The sequence below is a fragment of the Phaethon aethereus genome, assembly GCF_964289735.1.
Source record: "Phaethon aethereus genome assembly, chromosome: 20".
Taxonomy (NCBI): Eukaryota; Metazoa; Chordata; class Aves; order Phaethontiformes; family Phaethontidae; genus Phaethon; species Phaethon aethereus.
In genome coordinates this window covers 10236883-10260011 of record NC_138596.1, presented here as the reverse complement: position 1 = coordinate 10260011, position 23129 = coordinate 10236883, and the positions used below count along the sequence as shown (strand labels likewise).

Here is a 23129-nt window from a genome sequence, read left to right as displayed (position 1 = left end):
ATTCATTCCAGTGTCATCATTATCACATACATTTCAATTCAGCAGAGAGCAGGGCAAAGACATTAACTTTGAAACAAAGCTCACATCAGAAGAAGTTAAAATGGTGCATGTTGGATCACAAAGCGCAACTTTATCACAAGATACAATATGATTACTAAGAGTCTACAAGAACCCCACAATTAATGTAACACAAATGATCACATGAAAGGCCTTTTAAGTTTACATGCATCGAAGGTTTGAAAATAAATGTCACTAAGGATAAAAAAATAATTTGGGTACAATCCTTTAGCAAAATCTATGCCAAATAACGAATGTATTTACTGCTACTGAGCAGTGAGAACATCAACATTTATTGTCTGTAAGAGAAACAAAATATCTCAATTGCTGAGTGTATAGAGCCTATGCATTTCGTTTTAGCTTAACTTTGTGCTAGTTAGGTTTTGAGGTGGTTTTTTTTTTTAAAAAAAGGTCCATCATGTGATTTCTTTTTAAATCAACTTTTCACGCTGAATACCTGAGGGAGAACATGCAGCAAAACTCCAATAGACAGTGGAAAGCAGGACTAATGGAGGAAAAGAAATAGAACAGACTGGAATAAAGGAAAGGCTTAAAGAACGATTTTTTTTTAAAATTATATATGTAATGCAAAAAATAACTGTGTGTCAGAGAAAATAAATAAAAAAAGACAAATAAAATTAATCCAAAACCCACAGTGAATATGAAGTCTCAATGGAACACTTTATACAAGTGTTCCTACTTCAGTAAACATGCAAATAAATCCTAGAAATAAAAACAACCATGCAACACAGGAGCACAGTGGGGCTACCTTTAGCGAGGAATAAAGGCTCTGCGGAAAGGGAACTGTGACAAACCAATACACCAGCTAAAGGAAGAAAGAAGCAAGCGAAGTTTGTCATCCAAAGGACAAGAGTGGGTTAAGTTGCAACATATATGCTGCTAAATCTCACTATACTGAAAACTACATTTTAGAAATAGGCTACTGGTTAGTGTGTGTGTGTTCACAGAAGAAATTACTATAGAAATATTAGCTATAGAGATTCTGAAGGATAACATTTTAGAAGACAAGTCTAACAAGTAAGATAAAAAGCCATATATTAAGTTCCCATCAGGTCATTTACAACTGAGCTCTCTCAAGTCAATGGGACTTTTCTTCCATTTTATAGCTACCAATGAAAGATACTATTCAAACTTAAGACTTTAGGATGATGTCAGTGAGGTACAAGTAAATTAATGGACATTACCCAAAATAACAATCAAGGGGTATTAGTGACATACAGCTTGTATGAACACCTTGTTTTTGTAAAAGGATTTAATCTTTTCCCTTATTGCAGCAGCACTTTAAAGTCTGAACAACACAAGAGATTCAGTTTATCAGCAATTTAGCAGCTAGAGGATACTTAACCTTTCATCAACGGACAAAATTTGAAACAAACAAAAAAAAATTACTAGAGACAAACAAATAAGTTACTGTGAACTATAAATTACAGAAGCGATACTGATTGCTGGCTCAATATACTTACTTTTTCCACAGAAAGAATACTGAAGAACTGGTCAAGGAATAGTCACTCTCTAAAGGTTGAGGTGCCTAAGTTTTGCCTCTCAATTTGAAACATTAATCTCCAGCCATGTGAACTCTCACATTGACAGCTCTGTTTCTGACAACAAAACTATTCCAAATGTTTACTTAGTGCAAGTGATTATCTTACCAATTCATTTTTGGTGTCCAGGTCCCTTTGTAGGTCTTCATAGCTTTTTTTCTGTTGCAAAGTCTTTTCTTTTAATGATTTGTTGACCTCATCTTGATTGCGAAGTTGCTCAAGCACTTTGGACTGGTTAAGTTTAAGATTCTCCATCTCCTTTAACATGTTTTCTAACTCTCTTTCTAATTTTTCTATCTCTTCTGAAAAACAAAATAATAGAAACATTCAAATAGAAATCTTCTCCATCTGAACTTAAATTTTATGTCATTCACTATAGTTCTAACATATCACTATTACCTAAATTAAACCTCTCTAGAGCTTCCTGCCTGTCCAAATTTGTCACTGGCTGTCCATCCAAGTTTTCCAGTGCTCGCAAGTGGAATATGGTGTACAAGCGGTAGTGAGGCAGACTTACAACTGGATTATCAGCAAGGAATAGAGAAGTCAGATCTTGTAGAGGCTTTAGCTTAGCTATATCATGGAGCTAAATCAAAGATAAATGGAACAATGATTAGGCATCCTTCCAAGAACAATTAAACCCCCATTACTGAATTTCTGATTGTATAGAATGTTTTATGTTAGGTCCATTTCAAAGGATCTATTCTAACGTTTATGCTGAAGTGCAATCTCTCAAAACCTACCAAAATACACAGTACTATGATTAAACTAACTTCCTAAAAGCAGTTTGTTTCTTCTATCAAAAAATACCACTGCAAAGGCAGCAAGTTTCATCAAGCTTGACCTTGGAAATTGCAAGATAACAAGGTCTGTGGATATATATAGCTTTCCATTCCCCAGACTTATAAGAAAAGGGAGCTTTTATCATGAGGAGTACTCAAACAAAGCTGGTTCATCTCTCCTAAATAGCATGACTCCTTCAGAAATTGTAATGAAGTGATTTCATTTCATAGGCACCTTTTTGTAGCTGCAAAATGTGGAAATTAACCTGGACAACAGAAGTAAGTCTAGTCATGTCCTAAATATAAAATACAAGCAAATAAATTATTTACAGGTCTCCAAAACCACATAATTAACATCATCAGGGACACAACCAATAACATGCAAAAGTCTTCACATTTTCACCAAGTTTTTCCTAGGTTTCCAAAAATTTGTGCTTTCCTGAACATCATACAGGTTTATGCTTTCAATACCTGGCACAAAAGGAGAGTTATTCTGATAAATAACTTTATTAGGCTCACAACGGCTATATTTCACAACAGACTTTGTGGAAAGACAGCAATTATTCAGAGTAAGTCAATCAATGTAAATATACCAGTTCACTTCAAGAAAAAATTCTGAACAATTATTGTTCCTAACTATAATCACTTACTGATGATACTTTATTCTGTTTCAAATTAAGGCTGCGCAGGGATCTCAGTTTCTTCCCTACCCACACAGGAATATGCTCAATCTCATTCCCTGCAAGGTTCAGCTTCTGTAGATTCTGCATATGTTCTATACTTTCAATTTTACTGAAAAGAAGAAAAACATAACTTGAGGCATAGCAAATTTACAGTGTAACTGAGGCATTATGGATAAACTACAGTAAAATCTGTCTCAAGTGATTATCATCCAAGAAATTAGCAAAAACAGTCATTTACTGCCATGGACTCACAATTCAAATTAAATGACACCATCTTACTTCAAAGTACTACATGAGGACCAAAAAACCCCACCTAATTTCACAGCAAGACTTTGTTGCTTACTGTAGGAAAACCTTTATTTTCACATCTCATTACTTTAACATTAAAATTATTTTAATGTGTGGTAATGACATTTTAATATGGATATTTTGTTCCTTTTCTCCAGAGAATGTTATGGGACACAGATGAACCAAAATAAAGGTGTGTTGTTTTTTTTTTTCATAGAAACAGAGTGGAATGATAGAATCATTTAGGTCGGAAAAGACTCTTAAGATCGTTGAGTCCAACAGTTAACCTAATACTACCAAGCCCACCACTAAACCATAGCACCACAACTATACACGTTTCCATACAAAGGAAGGATAACTGTAAAGTGACAGTGTGCAGAACTGCATTTTTTAGTGTTTTCATTAAAACATTATATAGCTAATGAGGAAAATGTAGTAGGTTTTACTTTACTTGGACATTCACCTAAAAGATATGACTATTATAACAAAAGTAGAGAAGAACGTGCTCTTGTGACCATACTAGTTTTTGAGTCAGAACCAACTGTATATAACTAAAGTCTGAAAAGATACAGCAGTAGCTAAAAGCTACTCTGGCCTTTTCAGTTCCTGTTGAGAGAGGAAGTTGTGTGAATGCAACATGTAGAAATGCTAGTGTCTTGCTTACTTCCTATTGTTAACTTCTCTACCAAAATCACAGCTTCTCTACTGCAAAGTCAGTCTCATGTAAAGATCATAACTCACTAACAAAAATTAAATTAAATTTAAAAGATTAATTACCCTTCAACATTTTTGTACCACTCAGAAAAGATACCAGACTCTCAAAACAGTGAAAGTGAAAAAGCAATTTCCTGAGTTTACAGCCTGCCTGATCAAGCCCATTCAGCTACCTCTCCTAAAAAAACTTCTTGTATTTACCTGTAAGAATATGGAGTAAAAGTTTAGTTAAATTTTTAATACATGTAATGGGGTTATTGTACATTATGTTCATTATGCTATCTGGAAACTTGTATTTCTGGCTTGGTCTCCTAGGAGAACAAGTTTAACTGCAGTCATGGTCCACTAACAGCACCTCCCAGAACTATTTATCCTTTTTAAGAAGATCTCACCAAAAGCTGTTAGTCTTGATATACAACTGATATATCACCTTAACTATTCACACCTGTGAGAGAACTCACTTAAACAATAAGAGAATGTCAGCGTCATGGTATCTGGGCTTACCAAAACCATTAGTGTTTCTGCTTACCTGATTTTATTGCAAGACAAATTGAGTTCACGCAACTTTATCAGTTTTTCCAACTTCTCAATCTTCTCTATTTGGTTGTTACTAAGATTTAGTGTCTCTAGTTTACAGCACTTTTCCAAGTTTTCTATGTACTATAGACCAGAAAATTAATTCATTAGCATTGCAGCTTTATTAATTTTTTACTCTTTTTTTAAAGAGAAAGGCAGACTTCTATTTTAACAACTGCCTATTCATTAAAAAATATGAAGTATTCTAATCATTTTATTAATGCTATTAATTTTATTAATTACAGTTTCACTGTTGCATTCTAAAACCCTGCTTTAGGGTATACATATATATGTATATACCCTGCTTTAGGTCTTATATAGTCTTGAAAGAGGAAAACTAGATTTTAAATTTACACTGGACCACTCTCAGCTATACAAAACAGAAATTGACATTATTAAAAGAGGGAGAAAAACCCCAAACCAAAACAAAACCCAAACAAAAAACCCAGCACAATCCAAAAGCTAAAAAATTACACAAATGCATGGCATTCTAAATTTTATTCTAACTGACCCAAAGTTTTTTCTTTTGCACAAGTCTCCATTGACACGTTGGGTGGTACTTTTTTTTTTTTTAAACAGAAGCTACTTGTAGAACTAAGCTAACATAATTAGAATATAGCTGTTTACATCCACTTAAAATTAGACCTTTACTAAAAAATAAATAAAAAATATTTTTTAAACTTTAATTACCAGTTATTTTCAGTAACTTACCTTAAATTTCTTGTCCCCATCCTTTGGGGAAGAAAGATTCAGTGAGCTTATACATGCCAAATTTTCCTGTTTTGACAGACCTTTTATAAGGGGCTCAGTAATGTACCTAACTCCTGGACTAACACCATTTTCATCTGAAACTAAAGAGAGAAACTACCTTCAGCAGTGAAAGAATTGGTGATTTTTACATTAGTCTTTTACTTCACACTGAATACACTAACAATTATTCCCCCCCTGCAAGGGTTGAGAAGAAATGGCACGCCACAAGCATTGACAGGAAATGACATGTTAGAGTAAGCGGGTACAACCTTTTGAAAAAGGCACAGTATGCGTCACCCTTTGCCAGTCTTCCCTCCAGCACAGAACGTAAGGGGTAAAAGTCTCATTATTCTATACAGTTTTCATTACTAACATTTCTACACTTGAGTACCAAAAGATGAAAGCAAATTTTTTAGGGTTCTTTCCAACAGATCATATATTTTTAATCATACAGTTCACAGAACGTGGGCTTTTTATGCTTTTAGTATGTACTTTTATACCAGCAGTTACTTATACAATACCTTTATGAAACTTAGCCTCAAAAGCAGCTTCTATGTTTTCTGCTGTAATATCATGTTGTTGGTGCCTCCACTCCGTGCTTTTGCAAACAGATGGAGATGTCTGTTGGCTAAGAGGAGATGGCGATCTGCTACTCGAACTGACAGGAGACATTGGACTAGCTGCCTGAGAAGCTGGCATCGGCGTTTTTCTACATAATGCTTTTCTTACCAAGCCTTTCTTCATTGCCAAAAATACAGAATATCATGTGACCAATATCTGGAAGAACATAAATAAAACATCAGTCTGTACATAAGTCTAAATCTTAGTGGTTTGCATGCCAACAAAATTTCTTTTTAGCATAAATTCAGCATATCATTCAGCAATGATATGGTGCCAGAAAAACACAACTAAGCCAGTACTCCAGTGGGTGACCAGTTCCAGTTTTCATGGGCTGACACATATTTGAAGGAACGGTATACTTGTTTACTTACCATTCTCCAGCACACCACCAGGAACTCACTGAACTGCTTTCCGTTTTGCAACTCATCTTTGTAACTGTCCTGCAATTTATGGCTTATGCAAAGTCTGTCAAGTCTGGAGATACTCTTAACTCAGACAGAGGACAGAAAGAAAGGACTGGGATCCCAATGTTTTTTACAAAAGCTAGAAATCACCCACTTTGCGGCTAGAAGAGCAAAATCCAAGCAAAAAAAGGCAACAGAGGGGGAAAAAAATTAACATCAAGTCTAGCACTGGTGTTCCTTCAGTGTTCCCCTTTGTGCAAACAAGTTATTCCATGACTCCCTGGGAAATTCCAGAGAATGTTAACAGAAACTTCCCTCAGTGATGAATTTATTTCCCTAGGGGTAAGTGTAGAAGCAGTCATGTACATGTTCTGTGTGTGAAAGCCCTTGTAGTAACTGTCTTCAAGGGACAGGTTTATTACTAAAGCCTAAACCTAGTAAACAAAAAGCACATTTTAAGATACTCTTTAAGACAGAAACATAAGCTTTTAAGGGAACTTTGAGCTATATGAGTGATTACATTGTGTCTTAAGATTTTCTTCATTAAAATGGATTTTTTTTTTTTTCCCTTAAAAAAAAGAAGAAAGAGCGAGCCACTCTCTCCTGTCCAATCCTTGGAGGCACAACTTACGCAGGGCCAGGAAACTGGGACTGGAAGGGGCAGGACAGTGGGAAAGATGGTGGTGAACTAGTGAAAAGCTGCTTTCGGAAGTTGCTTGTTTTAAGGAGAGCAGTTAGACATTTTAATGCCGTTTCTTGAGAACAGATGGTGCTTTTGCAATGAAAACCACGACAAAACTCTCACGTTAGAGCAGGCGGGGAAGGAGGGAGCGCTGAAGGGACACACCGCGGGGGTGTGCCCTGGGTGTACCCCGCGCCCCGGCGGGCAGCAGACGGGCCCTCGGTGCGGCCAGCTCGCTCCCCCGCTCACCGGTTAACGGCTGCGCACCCGCCGCGGCCGCTCCATCCGCGGGCGCCACAGCCGAGCCACCGGCCTCTCCCCGCCCTCGCGCCACGGCCGGCCCGCACCTGACAGGATGGCGACCATCCAGCGCGGCACGGCGCTGCCGGCTGAGCCCCGGGCAGGGCTCTCCTCCGCGGGGCCGGGCTGCGGGGTAGCGCCGCGCCCCCAGCCCGCAGTGAGGCGGCCGGGAAGCAGCGATGCTCGCTGAAGGGGGATCCCGGTTCCTGCCGAGGGCGGTTCCCCTCAGGCCTCCGCTTTGATTACCTGCGTTGACATGGTAACGTCGTTTCACCGCTTCCCGCTCGTCACCGCCGGGGCAGTGGCAGGCAGGGAGGACGCCGGGCGACCCTGCGTGAAGGCACTGGCTCTCAGCACACCTCTCTCCCGCCTCCTTTCCTCCGCTGACCGTCCGTCGTCTCCACCAGCCGCCAGGCCCGACGTCCTGCGGCTCCTTTAAGAGCCCGGCGTTAGGAGCCGAGGCGCCGCCATTTTGTCTGGTTATTGGGCGGTGACGGCTGCACGGGCTTGGGGAAGGGGCGGGGCAGGCTCTCGTGAAGCCACGCCCCTCTCCAGGCAGGTTTCCCGCCGGTGATGGTCTCTGCTGCGCCTGCGCTGCCTTTGCTCCTAGTCCCCCTGCTAACGGCCGCTTTACCTCAGCGCCGGGCGGCGGCGGCCGCGCCTCCTCTGCTTGGCCCTCAGCTGCGAGAGGGTAGATTCTGAGAGGTTTTGTTCTAGTTAAGGCCCGAGTCACTGTGTAAATAACAAAGTCTGCTCTGGTGATAGTTGTGTTGGGGTTTTTCTTTTCCTTCATCTGACAGCTGTGTGTATGTATCGCGTACTAGTGCATCACTGTAAAATGGCACGTAGGTGGACTTTACTCTGGAACATTGTATGTAGCATTGGAAGTACGTACTATGTTCGACTGTGATAAACTCCATGCAGTAGGCCTAAATCGCTACCATTTTCACAGAGATGTTGAAATAAATCTTTTGTGTTTTCGTGCTGCCTTAGCTTGGAACTTGCACAGCTACCTGTGAAATGTAGGGTTGAAGAATCAGGAGGCCATATCTGAAGAAAAATGTAGGGAAGGGACATAATTAGATTTGAAAAACATTATTTCAGAATATTCTTAGACTTTGAAAGTGTTTTCCAACGTTCTTTACTGTTTGCTCCTTATTGTTTACCTAGCACCCATGTAACCTTACTGTATGATCTCATTGTTGGGTATTTAGTAGTAGGTATTTGGGCCGTTATTTCTAATAATATTAAGCATCTTTACATTTTATATGATTTTATTCTATATGTTGTTGCTTTCCCTGTAGTTTATTATGTCTGTTGAGAAGCCCAAGTTGGCCTTCTTGTACTTTAATTTTATATTGATCAGAAATAGTTTTGTAAATGTCTTTCCCGTAAAGGTTGACTGCAGTATTTGTTTAAGCTGGAAAAGTCTTGCACAACTTTAGTTTAACTTTACATAAACTTATTTGTTGAGGTATCTATGCTTAGATATCAGGCATGCAAAGGTTTTGTCAACGATGTTTTTTTTGCAAATGGTGTTTAAAATAGTACATGTTGTAGATGTATTGTGCCCTAATATTTTCACACAGCAGCTTTATTTGTAATGGAAGTCCTTAGAAAGTTGGCATAGTCAGGAATACAAATGGCTAAGAAATTTGCAAGTGAAAAGTTATTTCAAAATTAAAAAATGGAAACTTCTTGTCTAAACATATCAGCACATTATATTAGGTATAATTCAAAAGCTTTTTTTTCTTCAGACTCAAATTTAAAATCCCTTTGATTTATATAAAAACTATTTTCTGAAGGAAAAACTGAATCTAACTTTTTGTTGGGTTTTTTGCTATCTCTGAAAATTATTTATGTAGCTTTCAAACAGAAAGATAGGACTGACGTAGGATTGCTCTGGACATATTCAAAAATTGAAATCTTAAATTAAAAAATTCCTAAGTGTAGCTGTTCTGTCTTCCTTGGGAGGGGGCAATAACGTTTTAGTAAAACATGATCTGCAATTAATTATTAACTGTGAGTGAAATGTGTTGGTGGTATTTCTGTTCATCTACAGCAGAAGCCAAATGCAGTTTAATCCAGAATCATTACCATCTATGCTTTGCTGTTTGTTGTCGTAGACGCTATGACTATTTTAATATATTTTTTTGTTTTGCTATTTTCTGGAACAACTTTTAGCCAAGAGAAAATGTAAGTAAAGCAGATGTAGAATTTACTGGAAATGGTACTTGATTGTTGTCCACTATTTTAGGTAAATAGATACAGAATTTAAGTAGAGGCAATAGACAAGGCACTATCCAAATTGATGTGTTTTCACAAGCAAAATTCTCACTAGTGTATGTGGGACTAATGCTAGAAAAAAAGACTGATGCTTCTGGAATTACTATATTTGCTGCCAAAGAAAGAGGTAGAGTCATCTCCTTACATGCCACAGGATAAACATGCAAAAAAGTAAGAAATAAAACTGCTGCTCAGCTTTTCTATAGTGCCTGAAGACAGATACTTTGCTACAGGTTTGGTGAAACCTCTTACTTAAATGTATATTTTGCAATTTTACTTAGCGGTGCTTTTTTGATTCTTGTCTCTGTTAACAATGGTCTATAGGAAGCAGCCAATCTAAGTACTTTTGGCATTTCAGAAAAACAAGATGCACATATATCAAATGTTTTGTTCAGTGGCACTTCATATGTGTTTTAGGTATGTGCTAAAAGATATGAATGGCACTTCATATGTGTTTTAGATATGTGCTAAAGCCTGGGTTGTGCTTTTGTGGAATGCTGCATACTTTAGTTTATAAAGCACTGAAGAAATCAGAGTAATCTTGCAAAAAGTTTTTCGCATTTGCCTTTACTGTAAGTTGCCCCTTTCATTTGAGTAAGAACTTCACTGGTGGGAAAACTACACAGGTGTACTACTTGGAGGATTAGTGTTTCAGGGTATAATTTGGCAAAAGGAATAATTATTTCCATGTAAATAGTCTGTTTTAGTAGACATGCTTTTGTGTGTCTGCAAAATAAAATTCATAAACATTACCTATGCTGTTATTTGGTAATGTTATGTTACAGTTTTCATAAAAATTATTCTGACTGGGGCTCTACTGTTGTTTTTAACAAGTGTCTTAAAATAACTTAGCCTGATTATCTTGTTTGCTGTAATGGTGTGTACGTAAGTGAATTACAAACAGAGGTAAGAAATCAGAAAGAAATGGAGTTCCATTACCATTTTATTGTTTTATATTTCTTATACAGATATGTCCTTACAGCACCAAAGATGTTCAGAGTTGGGGCATCTGAGAAAGTTGTAGTTCAAGCTTTTGGTTATGAGAAGGAATTTCCAGTCAATATTGCCATAAGAAGCTTTCCAGATAAGCTTGCTGTTTATTCTTCTGGCCGTACTTCTTTAACTCCAGCCAACAAGTTCCAGGATGCTGTAACTCTAACAGTAAGGAATTCAGACTTTGCTCGCAGTGTTTTTATTGTTATGTTTAGTTACAAGTGTTAAAAAAGATTACAGTAAGTTTTCAGCTCTTTAAACTAGGAAGGGAAGCCTAGTGCCCTGATTTCTCAATTTGCCACATGTAGTTTATTTCGTTTTAGTTTGTCTGAAATTGAAATTACATTGGATAAAATTAGTGTAAAGGAATGACACCAAAGTTAAACATAAAATCAAGCTATTTTAGAAACATCATCACAGTCACATAGCTTGAAAAAATAAAAAGGGAGAGAATGGAGAAGTGTTGAATGTGGACAAGATAGTAAGCCAAAATGGTAACTAAACCGAGGTTCAAGACTTGATCTTTGTTTGTCAGTGACAAGCTCCAAGCAGGCCCAGATCTCATCATGAAACTTAATTTAACTACTTTGCTTGAAGCAAAGAGTGCAGGAAGCTAAATAGTTTTTTTCACTGAAAGCTGATGACCAAGAACGTTTTACCTGGGGTGATGCCTTCCAGGAGATGCTTCTTGCCCAGTTTTCCTTTTCAGACAAAATAGTTATTTCACCAGACTACCAACCTCAACAGCGACTTTGGTGTGGCCAAAAGTCATCATGTGTGTAAATGGAAGTCTGATAATTTGTACTCTCATAACCTCATAACTGGGCTATTTTACTTCTGGACATAAATAAAATGCAAAATTTCAAAATATCTATTTGTAGCTTAATACTGCAGACCATCATCTATGATGTAAGCAAGAATAAGTCCTTGTGGATGTTTTTATTTAATAATAATAAACAACAGGATACTAATTGCCATCTAGAGACTCTTCTCAACAAAAAATACTGCAGAAAAAAATCCTTGAAAAATATTTTAATATTCTTCACAAATCTTTATTTCATCTCCCCCAGCTTCAACCAACAGATTTACCACGAACAGAGAATTCAGTCCAGTATGTATATTTGGAAGCTGTTTCTCCACATTTTACAAGATTAAAAAAAATTCCTGTTTCCTATGAGAATGGGTTTCTTTTTATTCATACAGACAAACCAATCTATACTCCTGATCAGTCAGGTAAATAATGCTTACTTCTCTTGACTGTTATTTAATTTTTAAAGTCTGTTGACTTTTCCATGGAATTAGGATTTAAATGTCCTTTAAGCTCTTGGTTATATTTTGGTATTGCTATTGGCTGCTATTTAATTTTTTAATCAGCAGAATAGTATTTTGAACTTCTCCCAATATCCTGTGAGTCCCTGCCCTCTACACCCTAAATGATTAATCTGTGGCACAAAGAGTGAAAATTTTTTCTGGGAACATGTTAAAAATACTTGTGAAGAAATAATGACTGAATCACTGGTTTCATGTAGGTTGAGCTCTTTTCCTGCAAAAGTGATATGCTAGGATTGTGATGGTAAAAAATAATACTGCACTGTGATGATTCACTGTGAGATACTATATTGTGATGATTCAATGTGACAGAGTGGTGGTGCAGGGTCCCTTATTGCTAGCACGAATAAATACTGTTTGTACACCATACTGACAAAAGGTCAAGAGCATACTATAAATACCAAAAACTTAAAAAACAGGGATAAAAGGTTGTTTTGGGGCAGGTTGGTTGGTTGGTTGGTTGGTTTGTTTTTCAAATCTTTTCAAATCATAGTGGTATGACTTTGAGATTTATTGTAATAATTCTTACAGTGAAAGTCAGGGTTTACTCTCTGAATGAAGAGCTGCAGCCAGCTCGGCGAGAAACTGTCCTAACATTTGTGGTAAGTTGTAATTAAATTTAATATTAATATTCTGTAGATCACAAAAACAATAAAGGTAGTTAGATGGTAAATCAGTATCACAATCAATATTTAATAAAACTGTTAGGTGTGTTTCCAGGTAGCCAGACATCTTTTAAAAGATCTAAAAATTACTTTGCACAATTGGATAGAGGTTTTAAAGTCCTAGATCTGAAGTTGTTGTAGAATGGAAAAAAAAATTAAAAAAAATTAATTATCTTTAATGTCTGGGGAAAGAATTTTTGAGGGAATTTTAATAATATGTGGTTTTCATACTGTTGTTTATTTCATTTAAGACATAAAAAATAATCAGTAACTACTATATTTTTTAGCCTTTAACAATAGGGTTGTAACTTTTTAGCAATTTTAAGCATTGTGTAATAACAGCTTTTAATTGTTGGAACCACAGTAAAATGTTTTATCAGAATTTCAGTCTGGGTTGTTTCTAAAAATGTTTGTATTTTCATGCTGTGAAATGGGCAAAACTCTTAGAAAGATATGTTATGGCCAGGCTCCCACTGAAATCACTGAATGAAGATTTTCCTTTTGATAAGAATGATCTGTAACTGCCGATTCTTTCCTATTATAATTTAAAGGATCCTGAAGGAGTAAAAGTGGATATTATAGAAGAAGACGACTTTACTGGAATAGTTTCTTTCCCTGACTTCAAGATTCCTCCTAATCCTAAGTAGATTTATTTATCCTTTTTGAGAATTATTAACATAATACTGCCTTTTCTTAAAGACAGTCGGAGTGTCTTTTTCTTGATACACAGAGTGTACCTGACTTAAAACTTGGAGATTTCTAACATTTCACATAGTGTGTAACTGTGGTATAAATAAGGAACTTATAAGCATGTATTCTCCTTTTTAGTTGACTTCCAAACTAACATTTGTCTCCTGCAGCCAAGTGGGAAGCTTACTCCCGGCGTTTTCAAATAGACAGCATATGCTCACTTTAATGAGAGAAAGTGAGGAGATGTAGTGAGTGAAAATACTGGTGATAAAACTGAAATTAAAGAACAGTTAGTGGTAGGTTTGTCATGCTCAATTAAAAAGGAAGATTAATAAAAACTAAAGCTTTCTACTGTAGAGTTAGAAACAATGTCAAAGATGTATTGATTTCAAGGAGGGGAAACCTTCGTATTTCATGTGTATATTCATACAAATCAACAGCATTTTTCCAGTAACAGCAGCATATAAAATAAATATTTCTTCAGTTCTCCATTTAGTCCTGAGAGGGTGCTGAAGATTTGCTGACTGGGCAGATGGATGCTTGAAAAATTGATTTTTGACTGTTTTACTTTTTATTAGGAAATTAGCAATAATTTCAGTCTGAGTAAAAATTAATTTTGTATCCTTGAAACTGAGTATCTTTTAACAGTAGACTTGCGTAATTTTTATCAGGGTGCTATACAGCTGAAGAATTGTAGGAACTGATTTTCTATAAATTATTTATGTAAATCACAGTTGTGCCTCAATGCTCTAGTCAGAGGGAGAAGGACACTAACAGAAGTCTGCATGAGTTCTTTGGTGCATTTTCTTGGCTAATATATCTTACAAATACATTTTTCAGTGTAGATACATGTACCCATTCTCAGTCAAGATCTGATTGCTTGTAGATTACCATGGTCTTTGTTCAAGATGACCTTTCCGATAGATCCAATCACTGTGAACCACTTGATTTGGCCATAGTACAAAGTTTTGTTAGTAGAGCTTTGCTGGTTTGCTTGACATCATTTAAGATGGTGATGTGCTGAAGGACTTCCTTTTTTTTTTCTTTTTAAGTACAAGGTACTGCCTGTTGGAACTACAACTTAGAGTGTCTGTGCAAGAAGTTAACTAACATGCTTAGTGCTTTTTTATAGTATGTACATGTCAAATGATTATTCATTCCTTGATCCAACTTGAACTTTAAATGTTTCCTTATAACAAACTTACTGCTTTTTTTGTGGAATTTCTGAATTCTTTATTACTGTGCTTTATAACCTTATAAATAGGCTCACTGTATTGAGTTTGCCTTTATTTAATGAAATAATTGATAATTGGTCATACACTCTGTGCATGTTTCTATTATTAGGGAAAAAGACTGCATTTTTCACTTACCTTGAACAAATGTAGCTATGTTACAAAACTGGCAAAGATGAAATAGATGTAGTATTTAAATTAAAGCAAACCAGACCAAATTTCTTTGAGTGGTAAGATAAGAAGATACACACATTTAGATACGCTCTGCACATAGAAGCTCTGCGGGTTTAAGTAAAGGCATTTGCCTAATTTCAAATTGCTTTTAGAGTGCATCTAGTGGCAAAGAAAAATAATCCAAATTACGGTAAATCAGGTAGGTGATAGAAACTAATCCTGACTGCATTGAAACAGACCTGCAGCCACAAACACGCATTTGTCTAACCTCAGGGGTTGCAATTGGCAAGTGAAGGAAGGTAGTGCGTAACGTCTTAATGACCCTGATTACGTGTCCAGTCTCCAAAATGGTTTTCTGCTTGTAACTATAAAACAAAAAATTCTGATGATAGTCATAGTATAAATAACGGCATACTCTTTTCCAATTTATTTCAATGCTTTAAGTTTAAAATAATTACTAAAATCTCAAAGCAGAATCTTCTCAAAGTAGGCATTGAATATGTACAAAAACTTGGTGCAGAATTTTTCTCTCTAAATAATTATTAACATGAAATATTAAGTAGTAATATTATTTTTTTTCTTCAACATTAATTTTCAACTTTAAAAAATGTTTGATTGTTGATATTTCATAGGTATGGAATTTGGAAGATTGAAGCCAAGTATAAGAAGAATTTCATAACCTCAGCTGTTGCCAAATTTGAAGTTAAGGAATATGGTAAGGTGTTCCCATACTGTGAACCTTCGTTTTTCTCTATTTTTTCAGTGAAATTTATAGAGGACAGCTATGCAACACAGAGGAAGAAAATGCAGAAATGCCCAAGGTAACATTGGCCTGCTTATACGCAGCAATGGGATACAGTGTAACGCCAAGTGGCAACGTCAGTTCAAGCTAATCAATCAAATCAGTATAAGACTGTATTAATACAACTTGCCTTTAACAGAGTTATTCTTTAGTATGCTGGGTCATCTTGACATAGTTGCACTGATGCAAAATGTGAAGCCAGGGCAACTGCAGACAGCTTAGGGCTTTGTAACTTGTGCTTCACTGACAAGCTGACAGCTGTGATTTGGGGCTGTAATGTTGTAATTCAGATCACTTGAAACCACTGTGATTCTTTGATGGCTGTACAGAGGTGTCTTTCTGAGTACCTGTGGCCTACTGTATAAAACCACATCTAAGTGACTTTCTTTTCTACTCAATTTTCAGCAATGCCAAGCTTTTCCATCGTCATAGAGCCAGAAAGTAACTTTATTAGTTCTGATAAATTTGAGAACTTCAGGATTGTTGTGAAAGCTAGGTAAGGAAATTTGGCTTTGATTTCTAAATATGTGTATATCTCCTCTTCTTTTACCTGAAGAATGAGTCTCCCATGTCCAGAAGTTTCCTCTCTTACTTCCTCAAGAACCCCTATTATCACAATCCTTGCTGCTCTGTAAGAGAACTAAGTGGCCCTTTTTGACTTTCAGCAGAAGTGTTTAAAGCTACATGGACATTTGTTTGCCTAGGAAATTACTCCTCTTCAAAAACAAATGCTTTGTTGCAGCTATAAAAGTAATCTTAAAAGCATTTATATTGTTGTTTTGTTCTCAGCTATTTTTATAATAAAAGGCTTGCAAGTGCTGATGTTTTTCTTCGGTTTGGAATAATTGAAGAAACTGGAAAAAGAATGATGCCTCGTGCAATGCATATAACTAGGGTAAGAAGAAACAAGCCTAGTTTGTGTAGATTTCATATGCTTTGTTCAGGACTGTTCCAATTCCACTAAAGTTTTCCCATTAAATTTGAAGAGAATGGATTCCAGCTCCTAGTTTGCATCAACAGCTATTCAGTGTCAACTTTTTCTATGTAATCCTATCATCAGGGTCTTAGAAATGCACTTTAAATTGGAACTCAGAAGCAGCATCTGAGAATGTAATTTGTCTGGTTCAATTAATCACTTGAGCAAACTGTGTGGTTGAAATTTCTATGAAGTAACTTTTATGCTGTCTCTTACAGAATAACCAAAAGAAATTAACTACAGGATTGATGTAGTAATACCAAATTGTGATGGGAGACAAAGAGATCAAAATTATATTGATGTATTATGGGGAGTCTGTTCTTCACCAGTTATCCCTCCTTCATTTGGTCTGGCCTTTTTGATTTAGTCAGTGAGGAACAATTAAAAGGCATTCTCTTTCCTCATTTAGTGAAGATATCTGTTATTGCTATCTTTTGTTGGGCCTGCATGCAGACTTTGCAGTATCTACCATTGGTTGATTAATTATTAATAATTTCAGGGAATAAAGAATTCTTCATTAAAACATCTCCACCTTTGATTTCCTCTGAAAATAAACAATGAGCAGAAACACGTGCAAGTTAGAATTTCTGTATAGTATATCTGTATATTATTTCTAAATTATTGACTATTAAGTAATGGTTTATATTTCATTTCCAGATTGAAAATGGAGTTGCTGAGATCAATTTTAACAGTAAGAAAGCAGTGAGTTTTATAGGGTTTCAAAGTCTAGAAGAATTGGATGGGTCATATTTATATATTGTGGCATCAGTGTTGGAGTCTACAGGTAAATTGTTTTTTAATTTTTTTTTTAACATCTGCAAATGTAAACAGAACTAAAAAAAAAAAAATTATATGGATAACTTTCCTAGTAACAGACTTTCTTTAGTATTCAGAAATCCTTCTTTGAAAAACTTACAAGGAAGAACAGCCCATCTGTCACTGTAAAAATGTTTAGGGATTAAATTACTTTTGTTATTTATTTTCACAGCAGTGGTAGGGATTGACTCTTTAGATACAAGGTCTTTACTATTACAGACAGATTGTGGTGCCCTTTGAAGGAAAGTGGAGAAAATACAGACTCTAGGATGTCATTATTAAAAAGGGCGTAATATTTTGTTAGGTGGCCTCAGTGGTGAAGCAGAATTTGCTGGTGTCAGATTTTCTGTATCTCCTTACAAATTGAGTTTGATTGCTACTCCTCTCTTTGTGAAGCCTGGACTTCCATTCTTCATTAAGGTTAGTAAATATTAGCAGTGTTGTTGCACATTACAACATAAGACCCGTAATGCAGAAGCGTTACTCTTTTTTTGTATATATTACTGTAGGTCTTAACATGCTTTTAAGTTCCATTGTCCATTTGCATTTTTTTCACATGCTGTTGTAGAAGAAGCTTAACAGCTTGAAAGTTTTCTTCTTGAAAAATGTCACCATTCATATAAGAAATGTTATCTATTCTGATTCACAGGTGCAGGTGAAAGACACAGTAGATGACTTTGTTGGAAATGTCCCTATAACTGTCACTGCAAAATCATTTAGTGAGCAAATGGATGAGACTGAGTTGATATCAGAGGGTTCAGAATCTGGGAGAAGAAAAACAAGCATGAATGATGGAACTGCTTTGTTTGTTGCTAATATCCCATCTGATAGCAAAATATTGGAGTTTCAAGTGAGTTGAATCATTCCTTGTATTTATTTCTTCGAGGATGTAATTCTGTACTTTTGTGAATGTACAACACTGGTGGGAAGGTTTTACACTCAAAAATTAATTGTTTATAAATTTAGAGACTGTTATGAATAATCAGTTATGAAATGTAAGTGCTGTAATAAAACAATGTTTCTCTGTTCTATATTAGATTGTTCTGAAACAAAATATCCTAATTTGTCACATATTTAGTTCCTAATAATTATTAAATAAAAAATCTAAATGAATCATGTGAAAACAAATCAGAGTGCTTCCCTCACTATGTAGGGAGGCATATCATTAACCTTTTCTGCTCTCTTTATTTATGTATGTGCTTCTACACTACCATTTTATATTCTACTTGATATTCATAGATCTTTCTATTAAAGAAAACATAAAAATCTTGAGTTTGCTTTCATTTTCTTAATCCCTCTGAATAATATATCACAGAATGCTTTTAATATTGTAATTAGTTTTTTTCTTAAGTAAAATCCTGTACTTAACTATTCAGAAGTCAGGACACACAGTTTTTGTGTCCTCCTTTACTAAAACAAATTTCAAACATTTTTATTATCTTTTCAGGTAAGAACTGCAGATCCACATCTTCTAGATGAAAACCAAGCAAGTAAAACCTATGAAGCAAAAGCTTATTCATCATTAAGTCAGAGTTATCTCTATATTGACTGGGCTTCAAACCACAAAATACTACAAGTAGGGGATATCATAAATATTAATGTATATCCTCATAGTCTGTATATTCATAAAATACATCACTACAGCTATTTGGTAAGTAACAGACGTTTCCACATAAAATACTGAATTGTGATTTAATATATGGTCCTAGACGAAAAACCTCGACAATCAAGAACTATCCTCGGAGTAGAGTATGTGCAGCTCAGACAACAAATCCATACATGATCTGTCAGTCTTATAGTAAAAAATTAACAACAGTCTCACGTTTAAATTAAATATTGTCTCCATTGTTTTGAATTCTCATCTGACATAGACTGAGATTAAGAACAAATAGTGCTAGTCAGCAGTTGAAATAGAGAGGAAGAGCAAGATGCACAGTGACAGCACTTCTTTTTAGGGGATGAGGGAGAGCGCTACCTTCCCTTGAACTAGACCCACTGGCCCTAAATGCATTTTTGTGTGTGTTGGATTATATCTAAATGCAAGTAATTACAACGTGTAAGAAACATGTTAAAATAGAAAATCTGACTTTTTTATTCTCCATCATTTTTCTGTTATAGATCATGTCAAAAGGGAAGATTGTAAGCTTTGGAACTCATAAGAGAATTAAGGATATGGAATATGAACATCTAACTTTTCAGATAACCCAAGAAATGGTTCCTTCAGCACGTCTTCTTGTTTACTACATAGTCATGGGAGAAGAAACTGCTGAGTTAGTAGCTGATTCAGTTTGGCTGAATGTGGAACAGAAATGTGGGAATAGTGTTGATGTGAGTAGGAAAATAAGCATTAAAATTTGTGGGTATGCATTCATTTTATGGTCAGTTTTTAACTTGGAATTACACAAGTTCTTTAACACTCCCTTAATTTATTGAGGTGTTTGCCTTCAGATGCATTTCTTTTGGAACAATGTGCTTTTAAAATTACCAAGATTTGTTTTCAATTTATAGATTAAGCTGCAATCAAGCAAAGAGATACTGAATCCAGCAGAAGTTGTATCACTTAACATGAAAACACAATTCAATTCCTTTGTTGCTTTGTCATCTATTGACAAGGCAGTATATGGAGTCACAGGAAGAGGAAAGAGAGCAATGGAAAAAGTTAAGTAGTAGCCACAAAAGAAAAACAAGTTGCTATTTGTTTCATGTTCATAATCAGATAGCTATTACGTGCCATGCATTTAGTAAGCCTGAAAATAGGCAGAAGAGAAATTAAATCTAGAATAAAAGTTGCTGGTTTAAATTTGACAGTTCAAATTTTTGCTTTTAAAGGCAGATCTGAACTATTTCATTAGAACCCTTCAGACTTGGCCAAAGATAGGTTGCAGTGTTAGAGAGCTGCTTGATCAGAGGGGCATGGAGACTGCATTCTCCTTCTTAGTTCTTCCCTAAAATCTTTGCAGGTCATATTTTTAAGGCACGCTGGTAGAATGGTATGGCAAATGCTATTGTGTTTGGTGGGTTACAGAGGTTTTCAGTCCTTGTAGAATTTGATACATGTGTATGTGAGTAAAACCTACATATCCTCTGCCACTGCAAGAATTCCATACCTATGATAAAACATGGTAGTGTTTTAATACTTTCAGAACAGTCAGATACCAAATACATAGGAGAAGAATAGGAGGCTACTTTTGCACCAACCTTGAATCATTTGAATCTGTTTTATAGCTCTATTGAATCAGTTTTAAATGAGATAGTTCTGATACTCAGACTGTTACAAACACGTTAGTGAAGCATTCCATCTTGAATCGCCTGTATGACCCTGATGTGGACTAGAGGAAAGTGGCTGCGTTGGTGCTGGTGCTTGAATTGGCTCAAATACCACTAAATGGTGTTCTTCAGTGTGTTGTGAGGACATCTTCCAGACTAAAGTGGCCTTTCTGCAAGTGTAGCTTTCTCATTCATCATACGATATTCCACATTTTAGTCAGCTGCTGATGTGGTTTTTCCTCAGATAATGCTACATTTGGAAAAGAGTGACCTAGGGTGTGGTGCTGGAGGAGGACGCAACAACATTGATGTATTCCGAATGGCTGGGCTTACATTTTTAACTAATGCAAATGCTGATGATTCAAATGAAGCAGGTATATTCCTTTGTTTTAAGCATGAAAATGTGGGTTTTCTTTTCTGAAATATTCTATTGTGACTCTCAGTTATTATATTGGAACTTCATTAAATTAATAGGGAATGCATATACTAATGATTCTTGAGGGTGGAAAACGTTATCACTTGTGGATCAGTTATTGTAACTGAAATAAAAATACTTCTATATAATTAAAATAGTAAACAGAAAAAGTCTCCCAAATTTTGAATGTTATTTTATGGAATTATTTTTAAGTAGGCTATGCTTTTCCAAAAAAAGTCATGTCTTTTGTACTTCTATTTTTTTTGAACAGGTGAAACTTGCAATGAAGTTTTAAGAACCAAACGGTCTGACTTCAAGGAGAAGATACTCAAAGAAGGTGTTAAAAAAATCTCTTAAAGTATATAATTATGAAAAAAATCACATCCATTAGAAATCAAGAATCTGAGTGTTTGCTTCCTACTTTTAATTACTGTTATTAAAAGTGGAGAGAGACTGACAAATATGGAAGCTGACTTTAGAGAGGACCCCATTTATGAAGCCTCTTAGCCATATGCTGAATTTGAAGTCGGCAAGATTTAAGTACACATTGAAAACACAGCATATGTTTAAGATCTTTTCTTTTTCTGAAGAGACATAGCCTGAAAACTCGCAGTACTACCATATGGCAGTCTTTCCCAGTGACCACCTACCAGGGACCAAGCCTGTCAGAAGAACCTTTGACTGTTAAATCTTAAAATGTAATGAAGCTCCTCTTACCTAATTTATATTTCTAATTCAGAATAGTCATGATCAAGTGTGTGTCACTAGCTTTTGAATAATGACAAGTTTGTGTTCATCCTCAAATCTGTACCTTCACTGAAATTCTGCAAGGTTTAAAAATATATTCAGTATAACGAGTTAAGATGCATTTTGAAAATAAAAACTTCATCTCAAGGAAGGGAATTATTTTATTATTTTTTTCAGCATCCAAATACATACATCCAGAAATTCGAAAATGCTGCATGGCTGGAGTAAGAGCATATCCAGTGACTGAGACTTGCAGTGATAGAGCGCAGCGAATTCGGAGTAATGAAAAATGCATTTCTGCATTTAGAGATTGCTGTGAATTTGCAAACAGACTGCGGGAAGAAGAGCCTAATAAGCTTCTCATATTGGCAAGAATGCGTAAGTACAAGAGCTTTAACACTCCTGTGGACATGTGGTGAAATGCTTCCAGCAGAATATGGATAAATACAGACATGATAGCTTTATTAATCTATTAATCCCTCCCTATTATCTGTCAGGTTATTCCAGAGGGAATTTTACCAGTCTCCAAAGACCTTGGGTGTATACCCCTAAAAAGGGGTAGGAAAGCAGTTCTTCTATTAAGAGCTATATTCTACTCACCCATATTTAGAACAAGCAGAACTGCAATAAGAGAGAGTCATTGCCCGTGAAGGCAATGCTAAACTTGAATACTAAATTTGAGTCCTTTGCCCAGGCCCAAAACAACCGATGTGTAACATCTCAGGAAAGATTGGTGGGAATGTGAAATTTTCTTGTCTCCCATTCTCTCCCTATAATTGTTGTTAACAAGTTAATCTGTCTGGATTGTAAATTTACATATGTAAATAGATGAGGTGGGATTAACAGAGGCTTTTGATTGAGGGTATTCAGGTACCTTTTCTTCTTTTATCAGGACTAACCTGAGGCAAGTAAATGGAATAATACAGTATCACACACAAAACCAAGGAAAAATATAGGGAAAAATATTTTGAAGCCTTTGGTGGAAGGCTGTTGGCAGGTGGTTTGGTTGGTTTTTTGACTTGCTTTATTTATGTTCTTCAGATTTTGAGGCTATCTTGGAACTGGATGAGGCAGAAGTTCGCAGCTACTTCCCTGAAAGCTGGTTATGGGAAGTTCACCAAGTTTCTCCAAGGTGCTACTTTTCTCAAATCAGTTACCAACATTTGACTTAGTCATCAGTTTTATAGAAAGTAAATGCTAAAATTGAGCTAAGCTGGGTAGCCTTAATTGTACCCAAGATGCATGCTAAAATGCAGTCTTATACAAAAAGCTATTCATACCATGTTTCCCTCCATGCAGGGTATGCTGTCTGTACCCA

General features: G+C 36.0%; 2 protein-coding genes across 2 annotated transcripts in view; one reads left to right on the top strand and one right to left on the bottom strand.

The window, feature by feature from the left end:
• The window catches only part of CNTRL (centriolin), a gene marked incomplete at its 3' end in the record, with an annotated part of 34341 nt that extends 29595 nt beyond the window's left edge, over nucleotides 1-4746 (bottom strand). The window contains exons 1-5 of the mRNA XM_082009150.1: nucleotides 4616-4746; nucleotides 3052-3193; nucleotides 2019-2205; nucleotides 1728-1921; nucleotides 827-883 (exon numbers count right to left, since the gene is read on the bottom strand). Coding sequence (XP_081865276.1) covers nucleotides 827-883; nucleotides 1728-1921; nucleotides 2019-2205; nucleotides 3052-3171 — 558 coding nt within the window. The 5' untranslated portion in view covers nucleotides 3172-3193; nucleotides 4616-4746. The remainder of the gene's footprint in view (nucleotides 1-826; nucleotides 884-1727; nucleotides 1922-2018; nucleotides 2206-3051; nucleotides 3194-4615) is intronic.
• Nucleotides 4747-9550: 4804 nt separating this feature from the next.
• Nucleotides 9551-23129, top strand: part of C5 (complement C5) — a gene marked incomplete at its 5' end in the record, with an annotated part of 28035 nt that continues 14456 nt past the window's right edge. The window contains 18 exons of the mRNA XM_082008933.1: nucleotides 9551-9615; nucleotides 10674-10866; nucleotides 11769-11931; nucleotides 12559-12629; nucleotides 13244-13335; nucleotides 15421-15503; nucleotides 15996-16086; nucleotides 16380-16485; nucleotides 17224-17350; nucleotides 17687-17802; nucleotides 18032-18232; nucleotides 18830-19033; nucleotides 19501-19710; nucleotides 19891-20040; nucleotides 20894-21023; nucleotides 21336-21401; nucleotides 21989-22189; nucleotides 22853-22943. Coding sequence (XP_081865059.1) covers nucleotides 9551-9615; nucleotides 10674-10866; nucleotides 11769-11931; nucleotides 12559-12629; nucleotides 13244-13335; nucleotides 15421-15503; nucleotides 15996-16086; nucleotides 16380-16485; nucleotides 17224-17350; nucleotides 17687-17802; nucleotides 18032-18232; nucleotides 18830-19033; nucleotides 19501-19710; nucleotides 19891-20040; nucleotides 20894-21023; nucleotides 21336-21401; nucleotides 21989-22189; nucleotides 22853-22943 — 2360 coding nt within the window. The remainder of the gene's footprint in view (nucleotides 9616-10673; nucleotides 10867-11768; nucleotides 11932-12558; nucleotides 12630-13243; nucleotides 13336-15420; nucleotides 15504-15995; nucleotides 16087-16379; nucleotides 16486-17223; nucleotides 17351-17686; nucleotides 17803-18031; nucleotides 18233-18829; nucleotides 19034-19500; nucleotides 19711-19890; nucleotides 20041-20893; nucleotides 21024-21335; nucleotides 21402-21988; nucleotides 22190-22852; nucleotides 22944-23129) is intronic.